The 16,226-nt window shown below is 35.1% G+C and overlaps 2 protein-coding genes across 18 annotated transcripts in view; one reads left to right on the top strand and one right to left on the bottom strand.

Annotated features, from left to right (window-relative positions):
- The first annotated feature begins 1,772 nt into the window (after positions 1-1,772).
- The window catches only part of LOC141401140 (uncharacterized), a 124,889-nt gene continuing 110,435 nt past the window's right edge, over positions 1,773-16,226 (top strand). For 5 of the 6 annotated variants that reach the window (XR_012412274.1, XR_012412275.1, XM_073981042.1 and 2 more), the window contains exon 1: positions 1,801-2,273. The gene's annotated coding sequence lies outside the window, so the exon portion shown is untranslated. Of the gene's footprint in view, positions 2,274-16,226 lie in introns of all 6 variants that reach the window. The other variant, XM_073981045.1, reaches the window with a different exon arrangement.
- The window catches only part of Myo61F (unconventional myosin 61F), a 230,223-nt gene continuing 216,956 nt past the window's right edge, over positions 2,960-16,226 (bottom strand). For 10 of the 12 annotated variants that reach the window (XM_073981035.1, XM_073981036.1, XM_073981030.1 and 7 more), the window contains 8 exons: positions 12,633-12,774; positions 12,448-12,563; positions 12,200-12,270; positions 6,266-6,657; positions 4,368-6,192; positions 3,400-3,832; positions 3,227-3,329; positions 2,960-3,156 (listed from right to left, as the gene is read on the bottom strand). In XM_073981035.1, the coding sequence (XP_073837136.1) occupies positions 3,142-3,156; positions 3,227-3,329; positions 3,400-3,832; positions 4,368-6,192; positions 6,266-6,657; positions 12,200-12,270; positions 12,448-12,563; positions 12,633-12,758 (3,081 nt within the window). In that variant the 5' untranslated portion in view covers positions 12,759-12,774 and the 3' untranslated portion in view covers positions 2,960-3,141. Of the gene's footprint in view, positions 3,157-3,226; positions 3,330-3,399; positions 3,833-4,367; positions 6,193-6,265; positions 6,658-12,199; positions 12,271-12,447; positions 12,564-12,632; positions 12,775-12,850; positions 13,074-16,226 lie in introns of those variants that run through there. The other 2 variants (XM_073981037.1, XM_073981025.1) reach the window with 2 other exon arrangements.

The raw sequence follows: 16,226 nt of genomic DNA on the forward strand, positions 1-16,226 counted from the left end.
ACAGGTACCCTCATCAGCCCAGCTGATGTACTGTGAGCTGTCAGAAAAATTTTTGTAATTGAAAACACAAAATTAAAAAACAAAAATTTAAAAGAAAAACTGTGAATTTTTGACGGATTTTTGTTATAATGTGTTTATTTATAACTGCCTAACAAAATTTTGTTGAAAAAATGTGTGAATCGCTTTATTTTTGTAAAACATTTTTGACATTTCACAGTACTGAACTCGGTTTTGTTGTAGTTGTTTGCTGATGCATCTACCTGGTAATTGTGCCATGGTTAACACAAAAAACCAGCAAAAGAGAGCGATTCGAGAGAGACATTTTGACAGTTCTTTCACTGAGAGCTTGCAAATTCTTGCTGGACAAATTTCTTCTAGCAAGCACCAGGGATGGAAAATTAAAAAATTCAAACAGTACTAAAATGGTACTTTTTTCATTAAAAAGGTACTTTTTAACATTTTTTAAGGAAAAAATAATAATTTGTTATTCAGTAAAAAAACAACAACAAAGGCTTATATCTATGTAATCTGAAGAATATTTCAAAACGGTATATATTTTTATACCATTCTGGAGGGTATAATTAACTTTGTCATTCCGTTCGTAACACATCGAGATATTCGTCGGAGACCCAGTAAAGTATTTAACCAGGTCCGTTGAATGCCAGATAATGCTCTCAATATTTAATATGGAGCTTTTTTTTGGTACAGAAGCTTCAATTACTCTATCTCTATCGTTTTAATATAGCTCCCACACAACGGTACCTCCCGATTTTCGGTACTTTGAAGGTTTGAGCCACATTATCATACCAAAATTGTTGAAATTTGGTATTTAGTCTCCCCCAGAAATTTGTCAGTGCGGGTCCACGTTCTGATATAGCCCCCATAGAACGGTATTTTAAAAGTTTTAGCCTCATTATCCCATCGAAATTACTGAAAATAGATACTTTGAATTCGATATGGATATAAAACATTCCTATAGAGAATGTGGGTATAGATGCACGTTTTAAATAGCCTAGAGCTGGCAAACTATCGTTAGTTCGACTATCGTTTTGATCGCTGTCGTAAAGCCTTGTTAATATTGAACTCTGAACAAATTATTTTTTAAATAATTCGTGACAGATAGTCCAAAAAAAATTTTGGTGGCCGATATAAACTTTGTTTTTCGTCAGTAATCAAAACGGTAGTCAGACTGTCGTTGGTTTTGTAGCACCAATATGTCCCCATAGTAGAGGTATTGCAGATTCTCATATCATATTGATTGGAATGTACTTCGATACCGCTCGATGTGAAGTCTTTTTAAATGATTAGACTACCTTTGTGTCTGTAACTTGATATTTCGGATTCTCAAAGTGTGGAAGAACGCCACAAAGAAAATGATCAATATATTTTGGTATATTCCCAACATATAGGCCGTTTACATATAACCGGGTTAACCCAGTGGGTCTGGGTTTCAAATGTCATTTCCATTGTGTATACTTCAAATAAATCCTCATAAAGAAGGTTAACCCTGCAAAAAACTATAATATAAACGCCGTAATATATCCAGATTTTTAAAATTTCTAGTAAACTTATCTTGAATTTAGCATTTTTAGTTCCACATAAAATTTTTCTAGATTATAGTATGGAAATGGTACTTTATTGGCCGCGGGGGTACTTCGGTACTTTTTATAGTGAAATGGTACTGAAAAAAGTACTATTGTACTGAATTTTCCATCCCTGGCAAGCACTTGCAAGCTCTTCTTCTTCCTGAAAACAATCAATCAGCTGTTTTTAGTTTTTTGTTGATTTATGTTTGTGAACATTAAAAACAATTTTATTGTGGAAATAACATAGTCTAATTGTATTGTTTTATGGAGAACAAATTTGTAAAGTGGAAAAATACTTTTTTGATTCATTTTCTTTTTTATTTTTAATAAAATACAACGTGTTTGCTTCCTTTGTTGGCGGACAAATTGTTCTGTTTTGGCAAGTCAGCAATTTTCTAGCAAAAGAGAATAAAAAACCCTTACTCTCTGAGAAAGTTCTTGCTGGACAATTCTTGCTGGGAAAGTAACCAGACAGACTTATAATCGTCAAACAAAAGTCGAAAAATCAGTTCTGCCATTTTTACCTGCAGAAATTTTGATGGTAGCCTGTGGTAGAAGAGAAAGCCATTTTCGTTCTCTCTCCACTCTCACTCTCTTAAAAATTGCTTCCAGTTTTGCCACTTTTCGGGGTTAAGGAACGCTTTGCAGGTTAAAAATAGTAACAAATGGTAAAAATGGTAACCTCAGGTAAGTAAAGGAACACAGCTTAAACCAGTGAAATAAAAAATAACAAACAGTGAAATTTATTTTGTTTGTTGTTATTGTTTTAGGCGGCCATGTTTGTTTTTTTTTTTGACATTGCTGCCAGATCTACTATTTTTCCGTTCCTTTACTTTTTTTAATTTTAATTTAATTTATTTCAATTCTCTTATGCCCAGTCTTTCGACCTTAAGGCTGTACACTACAATATAATGCCATGATAATTTAAAATTAAGTAATTTAATGGAGGGATAACAATACTACTCCAAAACTCAATTACTATGTATAAAAATATAGGTATGTAGTAATTATAATTAATCTATACTAAATATAAAACATTTTGATTGATTGAATTATTATACTCCAGGACTTACTTTTGTGCAAAACTTGCTACGTGAGAGAAATTTTGATAGTTCTCTCTTTTGCTACTTTTACTATTAAAAAAGTAAAGGAACAAAGCTATGTATAGTATTTCGATGTGTTACTAATGCTAGGTTTACATTTATGAAACGTCAAATGAAATCCAATGGATTTCAGAGGAGATTTCATTTGACGTATACGCAAAGGAATTGACAGTTGAAATCCACTCAATTTCGTAAATGCATACTATAACTTTTGGGCCACCCACGGTAGTATAAAGCATAATAAAAAATGTATGAATAAAACACAATTAATTTTGTCAGTAGGATCGTTTCGCATAAAAGGATTTACTTTTGTTTTGGTTATTAAAATATACATAACAAAAATTTAAATTTAAAGCCATGGTTATAACATATATTTTATGTAGATATGTATGTATGTAGTAGTCGTAAATAGCAGATAAACCCGTTAACACGTGAAGAAGCATGGATCATCATTACTGGCCAGCAATCTGTAAAAAATGTCAATATTTTAAATCAACTGCCCATTTAAATGCATTAAATATGTACGAATATACTTACAACAACAAGATGTCCACTCTTATCACGTATTACACCAGGTTCACCTCCACCCGTTTGAATATCGATAACACCCGATTTGCCCTTAGCCATGTTATGCACCAAACTGAAAACAAAAAAAGAAAATTGAGTCGATTTTCATAATTAAAATTAAAAAAAACTCTTGTAAAACTTACGAATCTCTTTCCACAATTTTCAGGACATCCGCTGTGCCCACAGTATCAATAATGTAAGTGCAGAATTCAATGATATAGGGAATTTCTAGAATAAGATCACCTTTGTCCTTTTTCAAATCGAGTGGTATACGTATAACCATTAAGTCATCACTGTGATTGGTAAGATCGAAATCGAGTTTTTCCAGAGGTAAACGATGTTTCTGTTTGTAACTCTTGCCATCCAAAACATAAATGGCTTTATTGCTTAACAATATGAAACGATCACGAGGTTTGTAACCATGACGATCGTATTTGGTGCAGGCTGAGGAATACTTTAGAGTTTCACCATTCAATGAGTTGTTTATAAAACTATTAACATTGGCTGCATGTTCACTGGGAATGCGATCGGTTTTGAACCATTGTGATACACTGGCTGGGTAACTGCTCTTTTTATCTGTTGAAATAGATGTTTTTATTTAATATAATTAAGTAATATTATTAAAAATAATAATTTTCATAATAACAATGTAAAGACGAACTGAAACTATCCTATAAATACCCAGCAAAAACAAACTGCGTGGTCGTGGTCGAAGTTTTGCTTTCACTCATTCTTGCTATGCCGAAGGATTGGTGAAAGTATTGTTATGAATGTAACTAATTGCTTTAAGTTAGTTTAGCTGAACTTCCGTTAATTTAAACATTTGAATTGTAACGTAAAGTTTAATTGAGCAGTTAATTTATTTAAATTAGTTTTACAACAACAACTACTGTATAGAATTTTCTCACTTATCTAAGTCCTACTTTCCACGTTTACTTTGTTGAGGTACACACAAAAATAATTCATCAAAACAGATTTCATTCGAGATCACTAGCATCATGACATCAAACATTTTGCTGGGTATTTAATCTTTTATCCATCCAGGGATGAATGTATTTATCCCTAATAACTTCTAAATAAGATTAGATTAAATGGAACATTCCATTCTTACCTTTAAATACCTTCTCAGCTAAGACCTTCAATTCGAATTGTCGTTTACGTTCCTCCGATAAGGCCAAACGATATTTACGTGCCAAATGTAAACGATGCAAACGGTGTAAATATGTTGAGGCCTCTTGACAATGTGATGGCGCTGAAGGCCATCTCATGTCCATAACTTTACTGGGCAGTTCTTTAGCTAATCTCAATAGCCACATACGTTTAGCATTGGCAATGAACTTTTCGTTGTAACCATTGGGTGGGTCGTTGCGTGTAATGAAACCTTTGATAAAGGCACGTATCTTATCGGCTGCTTCACGGCGTTTTTTGGCTGCCTGTTGGGCCAAGTAACGACGACAGTATGACTGCAAAATGATCACTTGTTCACGCAATTTCAAATATTTACGCCGTTGTACACGTCCCTTCCAACGGGCTTGTAAGATCGCAGCAATATCATGTTTCTTTTCTTGGAAGGCATCTTCAGTTTCGAACAGGGTTTTGGGGAAGCGAATAAAAAGTTTAGTTTCACCCAGGCGATAATCTTCGGGACCATAGTTCAGTTCTTTGACCAAGATTTTGACACCCTCCTTGGCGGGACCATTGTAGTTGGGCCAGGTTTGTTTGCTCAAGCATTTGTAACGATTGAGGAACAGCTCATAGAGACGGCGATAGGCAAAACCAGCACGGCGTACTCTCAAATTCTCCATAAGACCCAAATATTTCACCTGATGCAATACCAATTCATCATCGAAAACTCCAGACGTTTGCAGGTCATTGGGTTTAATGCAACGAATGTAGGATGGTTCTTTGCACATCAGAATTTCCATTAAATTGTTGAGGGAATTTCTGAATTGGGTAATGGCAGTATCGGGCCTCTTCTTCTCTAAATACTCCGATTCAGGGAAACACACTCGCACCACATTGTTATCAGCCTTGCTCATAGTCTCCTTTAAGTCGCGGAACAACAAATCGTTGTTCTTATCCAAGAATCCAACAACATTGTAGGTAACATCACCGGCATAGTGGACCAAACGGAATTCATCACGTCTCATGACCTTTTGCACCTGAATGGGTGCCTTTTCGTGGCACAGATAATGGGCATGATCGCCCAAACGATCGCTCAACTTCTCTAAGAAAGTCAAATCGGTGGGTTCACCTGGCCGCAAACATTCCTCATCCAATATGGAGATAATGCCCTTGTGTTTCTCTTCAATAAGATTGCAAATAACTTTGTTGTCGAAATACTCCACGGGGACCCATTCAATGCCTTCACGTCTATATTCCTCCTGCTCAGACTTCAGGGTAAGTTCAATGAACAATTGTTGTAATTTTTCGTTACAGAAATTAATGCAAAATTGTTCAAAACTATTCGTTTTGAAGATTTCAAAACCATAAATATCCAAAATACCCATGACATTGTTGCGAGCTGTGCGCAAATCTTTGGCTTGCAAGGAGACATTCAAGCGTTGTACCAACCACGAGAACAGGCGATCGTAAACAGCCTTGGCCAAGGCATCGCGGGCATAGATGGCCATTTCAAGGTTCAAAGGAGATGTGACTACATCACCTCTGGCATCAATTGTGCGATGAGTCAGAGCATTCTTCAATTCTTCAACATGAACGCCCAACAGTTTGGCAATCGATTGAACACATTCCATATTGGAGATTTGGGCTTTGCCCTCCTCTTCGGTAAATTGTACATTGCCCAAATGCAAAACACTGGCAATGACATTCAATATTTGGGTTTGTTCCATTTCGCTAAAGTCAATAACCTTCATGGCCTGCATGACCAGACGGAAATTTTCAGCATCGTTGATGGATGAGACAATGCCCTTGTCCTAAAAAGGTAAAAAAGCAAAACGAAATTAGTAAATACATAAGTAGGAATTTGGATTTTAGTCGTTTACTTACACCATCACTTAGATAAGCATAATCTTCCAAAGATCTGCTCAGGTTCATAGACTTCAGTTGCTCATCTGATGCTCCTGCCAACAGCTGATAGAAAATATGGAAATTACGCTCTCCGCTGTTTTGATTGATTACACGTGATTTTTCCAATAGATATTTCAAAATATTACCACCAATTGGTGTACCGGTAAAATCGAATTGTATATCCATATATTTGCCGAAACGCGAGGAATTGTCATTACGATTGGTTTTGGCATTACCGAATGCCTCCAAGAGAGGATTACTCTTCAAGAGTTTATCTTTGACATTTTCAATAGTCTCCTGATTACCGGAACAGGCAGCAATATATTGCAACACCTTTTTGGAAGCTTCAGTTTTTCCCGAACCACTTTCACCTTAAAGAAAAAGAAAAACAATAAAAATTAGAGAATTGGAAAAATGATCATTCCTAGAGGTCTATTATAATTATTTCAATTATATAGTTACATTAACTTAACTCCATTTCATTGTGGAGTACATAAGAAGGGTGAAGGGAATGAACATTCATAAGTTAAAAATGTTCGGTCCCGAAGTGGACGGAATATTCCAATATCGACTCTGATCGACCACGTTAACATCGCAAACTTTAAGATTCATCTTAACATCAATGCCGTTAGTCTGCATAGGCTTGGGTATCAAAAACAACCACTTAAAACTCCAAGGTACGATCAGCAGTATCGTAAAGCTACTGAAGAGAAGATCGCTACGTACAAGACAACTCCAGATAATTATTCAGCATACTTGGACCTGGTGCATTACCAATTGTGATGTTGAAACGGCTGAACAGAGTCGAACACTTGACCAAAATCATCCGAAATCTGAAAAATAGGCAGTGAGATCGGCAAGGATCTCGGAATGCCTGCTCCGGATTCTTTTTGGTCCGTGCCGGGACCAATTTGCCGGCATTTTAAAAATTGCACTAAAATTGGAATGAGTTTGTGTGTCTGGTGCACCAAGTACCTAAAATCGGGCGAAAATATATATGGAGGCTATATCCAATTCTGAACCGATTTCAAATTCCGTCAAACATTTCAAATTTTATGAAAATTGGACAGAATTTGCGAGGTGGGTTTGGTGCACCTTAACTCGGGCGAAAATATGTATATATGAAGGCTATATCCAAATCTTGATACCCATTTTTAATTCGAATTATTCCATTTGTACTTTGAAATATTCCATTTGTAATTCGAATTATTCCATTAGTTGTAATTCTAGAATTTCCATTTGTATTTCGTAACATTTTATTTGTAATTCGAGATTTCAATTTGTAATTCGAGTTTATCCATTTGTATATCCAAATCTAAACCGATTTCAGAGAATCGAAATCTAAACCGAATGAAGAATTTCCGGTCTTGGTGCACCGAATATATCAAATCAAGGGAAAATATGGGAGCTATATCCAAATCTGAACCGATTTCAATATAATTTGGCAAGAATTTTTTTACACCTTTGTTCAGATGTAATTCGAATCATTTTAGTTGCAGTTCGAGAATGCCATTTGTAATTCGTAATATTTTATTTGTAATTCGAGAGTTCTATTTGTAATTCGAATTTATTAATTTGTATTTCGAATTAATCCATTTCTACTTCGAATTATTCCATTCCATTCGAAAATCCCATTTGTAATTCGTAATATTTTATTTGTAATTCGAGAGTTCCATTTGTAATCAGAAATTATCCATTGGTAATTCGAATTATTTCAATTTATATTCGAATTATTCCATAAGTTGTAATTCGGGAATTCCATTTGAATTTCGTAACTTTTAATTTTCAATTCGAGAGTTCAATTTGTAATTCGAATTTATTCATTTGTAATTCGAATTATTTCATTTGTACTTCGAATTATTCCATTTTTCATTCGAATTATTTTATTTGTAATTCGATTTTTTTTTTGTTTTTTGTAATTCGAATTATTTTATTTGTAATTCATATTATTCCACTTGTAATTCGATTTATTCCATTTGTAATTCGTAACTAAATATAAAATTTTAAATTACAAATGAAATGATAGGAATTATAACTGGAATGCTCTGAATTACATCTGAAAAAGTTGTAGACCCAATTACGTCACACATTCCAAATTTCATCAAAATTGGACATATATATATAGCGTGATTGGTGTACCAAATACCTCAGATCCGGCGAAAATGTACATATATGGGAGCTATATCCAAATCTGAACCAATTTTTTCCAAAAAACGATATTCCTCAATTTTTATGCGAATCGGAAAATGAATGCGACCTATACTTTGTTTACAAAAAACACATGGACAAACTGACGGACGGATAGACAGACGACCATTCGTAAATCGACTTAAGGCCTAGGTACATAAGCTGCCTTGCCTGCTTGCTTCTGATAAAATAATAAAAAAGAAAAGGGCAACCAGTTCGAAATTTACTCGGCCTTCTTTATTCTTTTATTTTTATTATGTCAGAAATGAAGCAGCAAAGCAAGGCAACCAGGCGAGGCTGCTTATGTACCCAGGCCTTTAAGGCCAGAACAGAATCAATCGTCGCTTGCTTTGCTTGCTTCCCAAATGTCAAATTATAAAGGAATGCCAGATCCTCCTAAAGGAGAACGCATTCGGATTTGCAAAGAGGCTCTGACATTCCTTTATAATTTCCCCAGCAAAATTTTATGGAAGTGGTTCCATGAGAAGCCATGATTTCACTGGATCTTTTGCATTGGTTCAAATGAAGTCGTGAAAGATCCGATCTTTTCATCAGCATTTGAGCCCACTCAAAGGAAATCGTGATAGATCCGATCTTTTCATCAGCATTTGAACCCATTCCATGGATCCAATAGAGATGAATTTTGTGTTTTTATTTATACACATGTATATATTTTTTCTTTTACTTATCTAAGATTTATTAAAGCTATGTAAGATTTATTACACTAGGAAGTCCCAATCATTGAGCAAAAAATAGAGTCGGACTGCAATCTTTGGTATTATAAAATTTTCCTTGTCTGCTCTAGAGAGCCCTGCTCTATAAGTCCATTTATAGATCCCTACATTTCCAAAATGTTCGTAAAATAAAATTCACGAAATAATAATTTGCAGTTAGAGTCCATGTCGAAATCTGTACTGGTGATGGGAACTGAAAAACCTTTTGTAATATGAATCAATCAGTTGCGGAGGAATTAAACTACGTTGCGGACGGCCGAATGTCAAGTATCTCAATAAAGTTCTCAACCTGTCGCTAGCCACACACATCGTTCCCGAAGTCTGGAAAGTATACCAGCTACTGAAGCCTAGCAAGGATGCCAGCAAAGGTAAATCGTGCAGACCAATTTCGCTTTAGTCGCCCGTAACAAAGACCCCAGCATCAGAAATAACTGTCTAGTTGCCGATCAATAACATGAGATCCGCAAGCAGCACAACAACACGCCATCTCTACATATATATATAACCCTTTGAAACTCTTAAGCACTCCACGCTGTTTGAGTTCATCGAGCAGACTACGCTCCGGCCAAGTTTGAAACGTTGGATAATAAATTATATGTATGTTTGGACGCATGGTAGAACAAATACAAGGTAAAGTTAATACTACAACAAATACAACTCGAACAACAACCACAAAGGAATTTGTTTTTGTTTGTAACGTTACTGCCAGTTGTATTTGTAAACAAAACAAGGAAATGTCTATAAATTATTGGAATTTAAAAAACTAATAATTTTTCACATTTGGTTGAATATTTTGGAAAAGATGAATGAAAATTCGTTACATTTTCAATTTTTATGTTTCCACATCATTCCACTAAATGCATAAACTCTCGCAGAAAGTAGAATTCTTGCAGAAAAGTTTGGGGTCGCTGGAAATTCATAGAAAAAGGAGAAGCTGTTTCAATGTTTTGTTTTAGAAATCAAAGAAGCACATGTTTATTAGGGTTTTATTTTTTTTAAATTTTAACAAAATACCTCACACATTAACAAACGTTGTATCGCCTCTACAAGCGGGGATTTACTGCGCGGCTTATCGTTCGAACTTGGAGGAGGTTACATATCATTGATATGAAGAAGTCTTTCTGGGAAATGGTTTTTTCCGAATGATATGTTTTTTTCTCAAAAAATATATGTCCCTAATGTACATCGAAATAAAAATAAATGTATAAAATGTCATAAGAAATTTGACACTAACGTTACAACCCAGTTCAGTCAGCTGTGTATTGCTGCTACCTTTTCTTATTCTACCATGGTTTGGACGCCTGTCGTGCGTAGAATTTAGAATCAAGATGTCCGAGACCCGTAGATTGAAACTTGGAGTTGTCCGAGGTGATATTGCAGGAACTGTCTAACTAGGCGTTTACACCAGACAGTTTGTCTTCAAATACAACTCTGATTTACTAACACATACATACATTTGTCGTTTGTCTCTCAGCTGTCCATCATTTTTTCACAGACAGTAAGGAAGACAAATTTTTGGCATTTTTGTAAAAATAAGTGTTGAAAACAAAAGAACATGAACAAAAACAAAATATGAGAACGGAAAACAAAAAGAAATCGATGATTTTCATTCAAAATTGTACAACTGTTGTTGCAGTTGTCCGGACGCCTACGTCACACAGGCAAGTTGTGGGATTTTGACAATCAATACATGAAGTCAACTGTCCTGTCATTTGTAAATGCAGGGTAACCTATAACGTATGCGGATGATTGTACGATCTTGGTGTCAGGTGCCTTCCCTGATGAAATTTGTGAATGGCTGAACTCATTTTTGTCTGATCTTACCACCCTTTTCTACGCGAGGAATATACATACAAATATCAGCCAATAAATCTACGGCCACTTTGTTCACCACCTGGGCGGCAGAGTTGAGAACAATAGAGTTGAATGTCATGGTCGATGGAAGTCGTGAAAGATCCGATCTATTCATCAGCATTTGAACCCATGCAAAGGAAGTCGTGAAAGATCCGATCTTTTCATCAGAATTTGAACCCATTCCATCAATCCAATAGAGATGGATTTTGTGTTTTTATTTACACATATTTTCAATATGTATACGATTAATTATTTACAATAGGCTTGATGTTGTCGGAGACTCGAAATCACAACCAACGTTGTTAAAACTCTCGTCGTAATGATAATGTCATTGCAAAGGGTTGGTGAAAATGACATGCCAAAGCATTGGTGGAAATGACATACCAAAGCATTGGTGAAAATGACATGTCAAAGCATTAGTGTAAATGACATGCATTGGATCCAAAAATGAATAGCATCTTTTGGGGTCCACGCTCATATAAAATTCATCGATGAAGATGCTGAAAAGATGACATGCCAGATCACTTGCACCCATGATTGAATGGCATCTTTGGCATCGAACATTTTGCTGGGTTGACATTTGTGGAAGCAAGCAAAGCAAGCGAAGATTGATTCTGTCCTGGCCTTTAAAAATTGATTCTATGTATATTCCTAAGAAGAACAATGGTCTTTCTCGTTTCCTTTTGCACCATACTCACACAGTGTGGTGTAGGATATATAAAACAGAGGTAAAATTCACGTTCTTCCCGGTCAGAACGTTCATTTTCCTCTGTAAACCTTTCAGCCGAAAACAAATCTGTAAAATATTTGTAAAATTGTTGTATTATATATTAATACATGGAAATTTACAATATTATTTATCATCAATATATAAATCATTTTTTGTAGCAACGAAATTAACACTTAAGTCACTCACAGTGTTCTTCTTATCTTCGAAAGCGAATGCAATCATACTTGTATTTCAATTTCTTATGAATAACAACATTTTTAAGATTTTGGCAAATATTTACGTATGAATATAATGAAAATTGTATTTACGTAGAAATGTTTATATGTTTGTATGTCTTGCATAAAATAACATTGAAACTCTATATACATATGTATGTAGACATAATAGCTAAAAATAGCAGTTACTTACCAGAGATTAGAACACACTGGCCTTTATTTTCTTCAATTAGTGAACGAAAAGCATTATCAGTAACTGCAAAACTGTAAATAAGGAAAAAAAGAAATAACAAACAAAAAGGCATTAAACCCAAGTATGGATGTATGTATGTATAAACCATTGACATAATTTATAATCAATCATAAGAAATTCTCGGTTACATGAAAATTTACTACAATTAAGATTGTTAATCAAACAAATCAAATAAATAACGGACTTACATGTGTGGTGGTATCTCATAAAAATGTTTATTACGATATTCCTTTATGTCATTTTCTGTATAAATTGGCAATTGTTTATAGGGATTTACCGATATCAATACTTGACCAATATATGTCTGAAATTTATATAGACAAAGTGATAAATTAATTTTACGATCCCTCTGACTGTAGACAATTTTTCTTACATAAATAATATTCTCCTGGAATCGCTTGCGTAAATTGTCAATAAATGCCTCTTCCGATTGATAGTTCTCCAATAGTACAAAGTCTTGTACACCCACACGATCACGTTCGTGAAGTCCACGTTCCATGGCTGGTTTTGAGTCGCTGTAATAGACAATCAAAATATGAGATTACAATTATTACAATAGAATTTAGAAATAAAACATAAGGAGAAATTTGCTTAGCTAATAATTTGAGATTTGTCACCAATTCAAGCCATTTTTGTTTGCAAATGGTGCAACCGGAAGTTTCGTTGAAATACATGGAAATTTTGATTGATTATAATATTTCTTGAAATTTTGTTTGTTTATTTTAATATCGAAAAAAAGTGTTTTTATTCAGAAAATCTTATCATATTTGCTCTGTTCCAGAACCTGCAAGAAGCTACTATTTTTTACTACGATAACATTTTTTCCTTTATGTTATCGGAAAAAATAGTAAAATTTCGTAGATTCTTGCAGTTCTGGAACAGACCAATTATTTGTTTATTTTTATACCCTTCGCCATAGTATGGAGGGTATATTAAGTTTGTTTTTCCGTTTGTAACGCATTGAAATACTCATTTGCGACCCTATAAAGTATATATATTCTTGATCAGGGTAAAATTCTGAGTCGATCTGTGCACGTCCGTCCATCCGTCCGTCTGTGGTAATCACTCTAGCATCCACAAAAATGGAGATAGAACGCTGAAATATTGGGAAAATGCGTCTTTTGTTTGCAGGCAGGTCAAGTTCGGTGATGGTCTATATCGGTCCACGTTTTGGTATAGCCCCCATATAACGGTACCCCCGGATTTACGGTATTTTGACGTTTTTAGCTAAATTTTCAGACCGATTTAGCTATAATTTGACATTTAGGGTTCTTAAGTGTCAATAAACTTATATAACAAAACTTGTGGACATAGGTCCACGTTTTGGTATAGCCCCCATATAACGGTACCCCCCGATTTACGGTATTTTGACGTTTTTAGCTACCTTTTTAGACCGATTTAGCTATAATTTGACAGTTAGGGTTCTTAAGCGTCACTAAACTTATATAACAAAACTCGTGAACATAGGTCCACGTTTTGGTATAGCCCCCATATAACGGTACCCCCCGATTTACGGTATTTTGACGTTTTTAGCTACCTTTTTAGACCGATTTAGCTATAATTTGACAGTTAGGGTTCTTAAGTGTCAATAAACTTATATAATGAAACCTGTGGACATAGGTCCACGTTTTGGTATAGCCCCCATATAACGGTACCCCCCGATTTACGGTATTTTGACGTTTTTAGCTACATTTTCAGACCGAAATAGCTATAATTTGACATTTAGGGTTCTTAAGTGTCAATAAACTTATATAACAAAACTTGTGGACATAGGTCCACGTTTTGGTATAGCCCCCATATAACGGTACCCCCCGATTTACGGTATTTTGACGTTTTTAGCTACATTTTCAGACCGAAATAGCTATAATTTGACATTTAGGGTTCTTAAGTGTCAATAAACTTATATAACAAAACTTGTGGACATAGGTCCACGTTTTGGTATAGCCCCCATATAACGGTACCCCCGATTTACGGTATTTCGACGTTTTTAGCTACATTTTCAGACCGATTTAGCTATAAATTGACATTTAGGGTTCTTAAGTGTCAATAAACTTATATAACAAAACTTGTGGACAAAGGTCCATGTTTTGGAATAGCCCCCATATAACGTTAACGCCCGATTTCAGGTATTTTGACGTTTTAAGTCACATTTCTAGACCGAATTAGTTATAATTTGATATTTAGGGTTCTTAGTGACCAAAAACTTATATTCGAAAAAATTATTAACATAGGTCCATGTTTTGGTATAGCCCCATATAACGGTACCTCCCAATTTTCAGTAATTTGGCAATTTTAGCTACAAGTTTTAACCGAACTAACTGTAATTTGACATTTGAAGGTTGTAGTGGTGACCACACATCTGCATCAACAATTTTCGACATAGCCCCAATATAAGGATACCTCCCGATTTTCGGTACTTTGAGGATTTTACTTAAAATGTTTAACCGAACGTAGGTCCAAGTTTTGGTATAGCCCCAAAACAAACCTCCCGATTTTCCGTAGCTTAGCTTTATTTTTTGGACGAACTTTCTGTAATTTCAAATTTAAGAGCCAACAAAAATTCTGCAACAAAAATTTTTCATTTAAGTTCATATTTTCGTACACATATGTATATAGGGGTACCTCCGAACTAGCTGTTAATGACATTTGAAGTTCCCACATTATGTACCGATTTTCTGTATTTTGAGGATTTTTGCTACAATTTTTAACCGAATTAGGAGTTATTTGACATTAAAGACTCCCATCAAAAAGTGTCAATATAGGTCCATGTTTTATTATAACCCCTATATAACGGTACCAATTTCTAGCCCACCAAAAATTGTCAACATACATAGTTAGATATAGGCAACATAAAAAAGGGCCTCCCGAATGAAGCATTTTATGTACATTATCTGACATTTTAACGTACCAACTTAAAGTTGGGGACAGGAATGAAAACAAATTATTCCATTTTAGTTCAGAATATTTTATGGTGGAGGGTATGAAAAGTTCGGCCCGGCCGAACTTAACGCTTTTTATACCCTCCACCATAGGATGGGGGTATATTAAGTTTGTCACTACGTTTGTAACTACTCGAAATAATCATTGTAGACCCCACAAAGTATATATATTCTTGATCAGCGTGCAATTCTACATCGATATAGCCATGTCCGTCCGTCTGTCCGTCTGTGGAAATCACTCTAGCTTCCGAACGGATTGACGTAGGTTGATGAAATTTTGGGAAAGTATGTTATATTTACGTAGGACTTTTGGTATTGAAAGCGGGCTATGTAGATCCACGCTTTCGTATAGCCCCCATACAAAATGACGCGTGACGCGTCCTCGTTTTAAGGAATTTTTAAGATATTTGGCCCATTTTACCACCGAATTGGTTGTAATTTGGTACTTTGTGTCCCCAGAGGTCAAAAAATATTCCTACCAAAGTTGGGTTATATAGGTCCACGTTTTGGTATAGCCCCCATATAAGGCCCCATATAAAGTTCGCGTCATTTTAATATATGTTGAATGTATTAGACCCATTTGACCACAGAATTGGTTGTAATTTGGTATTTTGTGTCTTCAGAGGCCAGAAAATATTCCTACCAAAGTTGGGTTATATAGGTCCACGTTTTGGTATAGCCCCCACATAAGGCCCTTATAAAGTACGCTTCATTTTAATATATTTTGAATGTATTAGACCCATTTGACCAACGAATCGGATGTAACTTTATATTTTGTGTTTCCAGAGGCTAAGAAACATTTCTACCATAAAATGTTTATATAGGTCCACGTGTTGATATAGCCCCCATAATACAATATCTCCCGATTTTCGATATTTTGAACGTTTTAGCCTCATTATCACACCGAGATGGCTGAAATTTGGTATTTAGTCTTCTTAAGGCGTTCAAAACTTTCCCCCAGAAATTTGTAGGTATAGGCCCACGCCATCATATAGCCCCCATAGAACGGTACCTTCCGAATTTCGGTA

The sequence above is a fragment of the Musca autumnalis genome, unplaced genomic scaffold (assembly GCF_047663935.1).
Source record: "Musca autumnalis isolate F117 unplaced genomic scaffold, ASM4766393v1 scaffold_4, whole genome shotgun sequence".
NCBI classification, from domain to species: Eukaryota; Metazoa; Arthropoda; class Insecta; order Diptera; family Muscidae; genus Musca; species Musca autumnalis.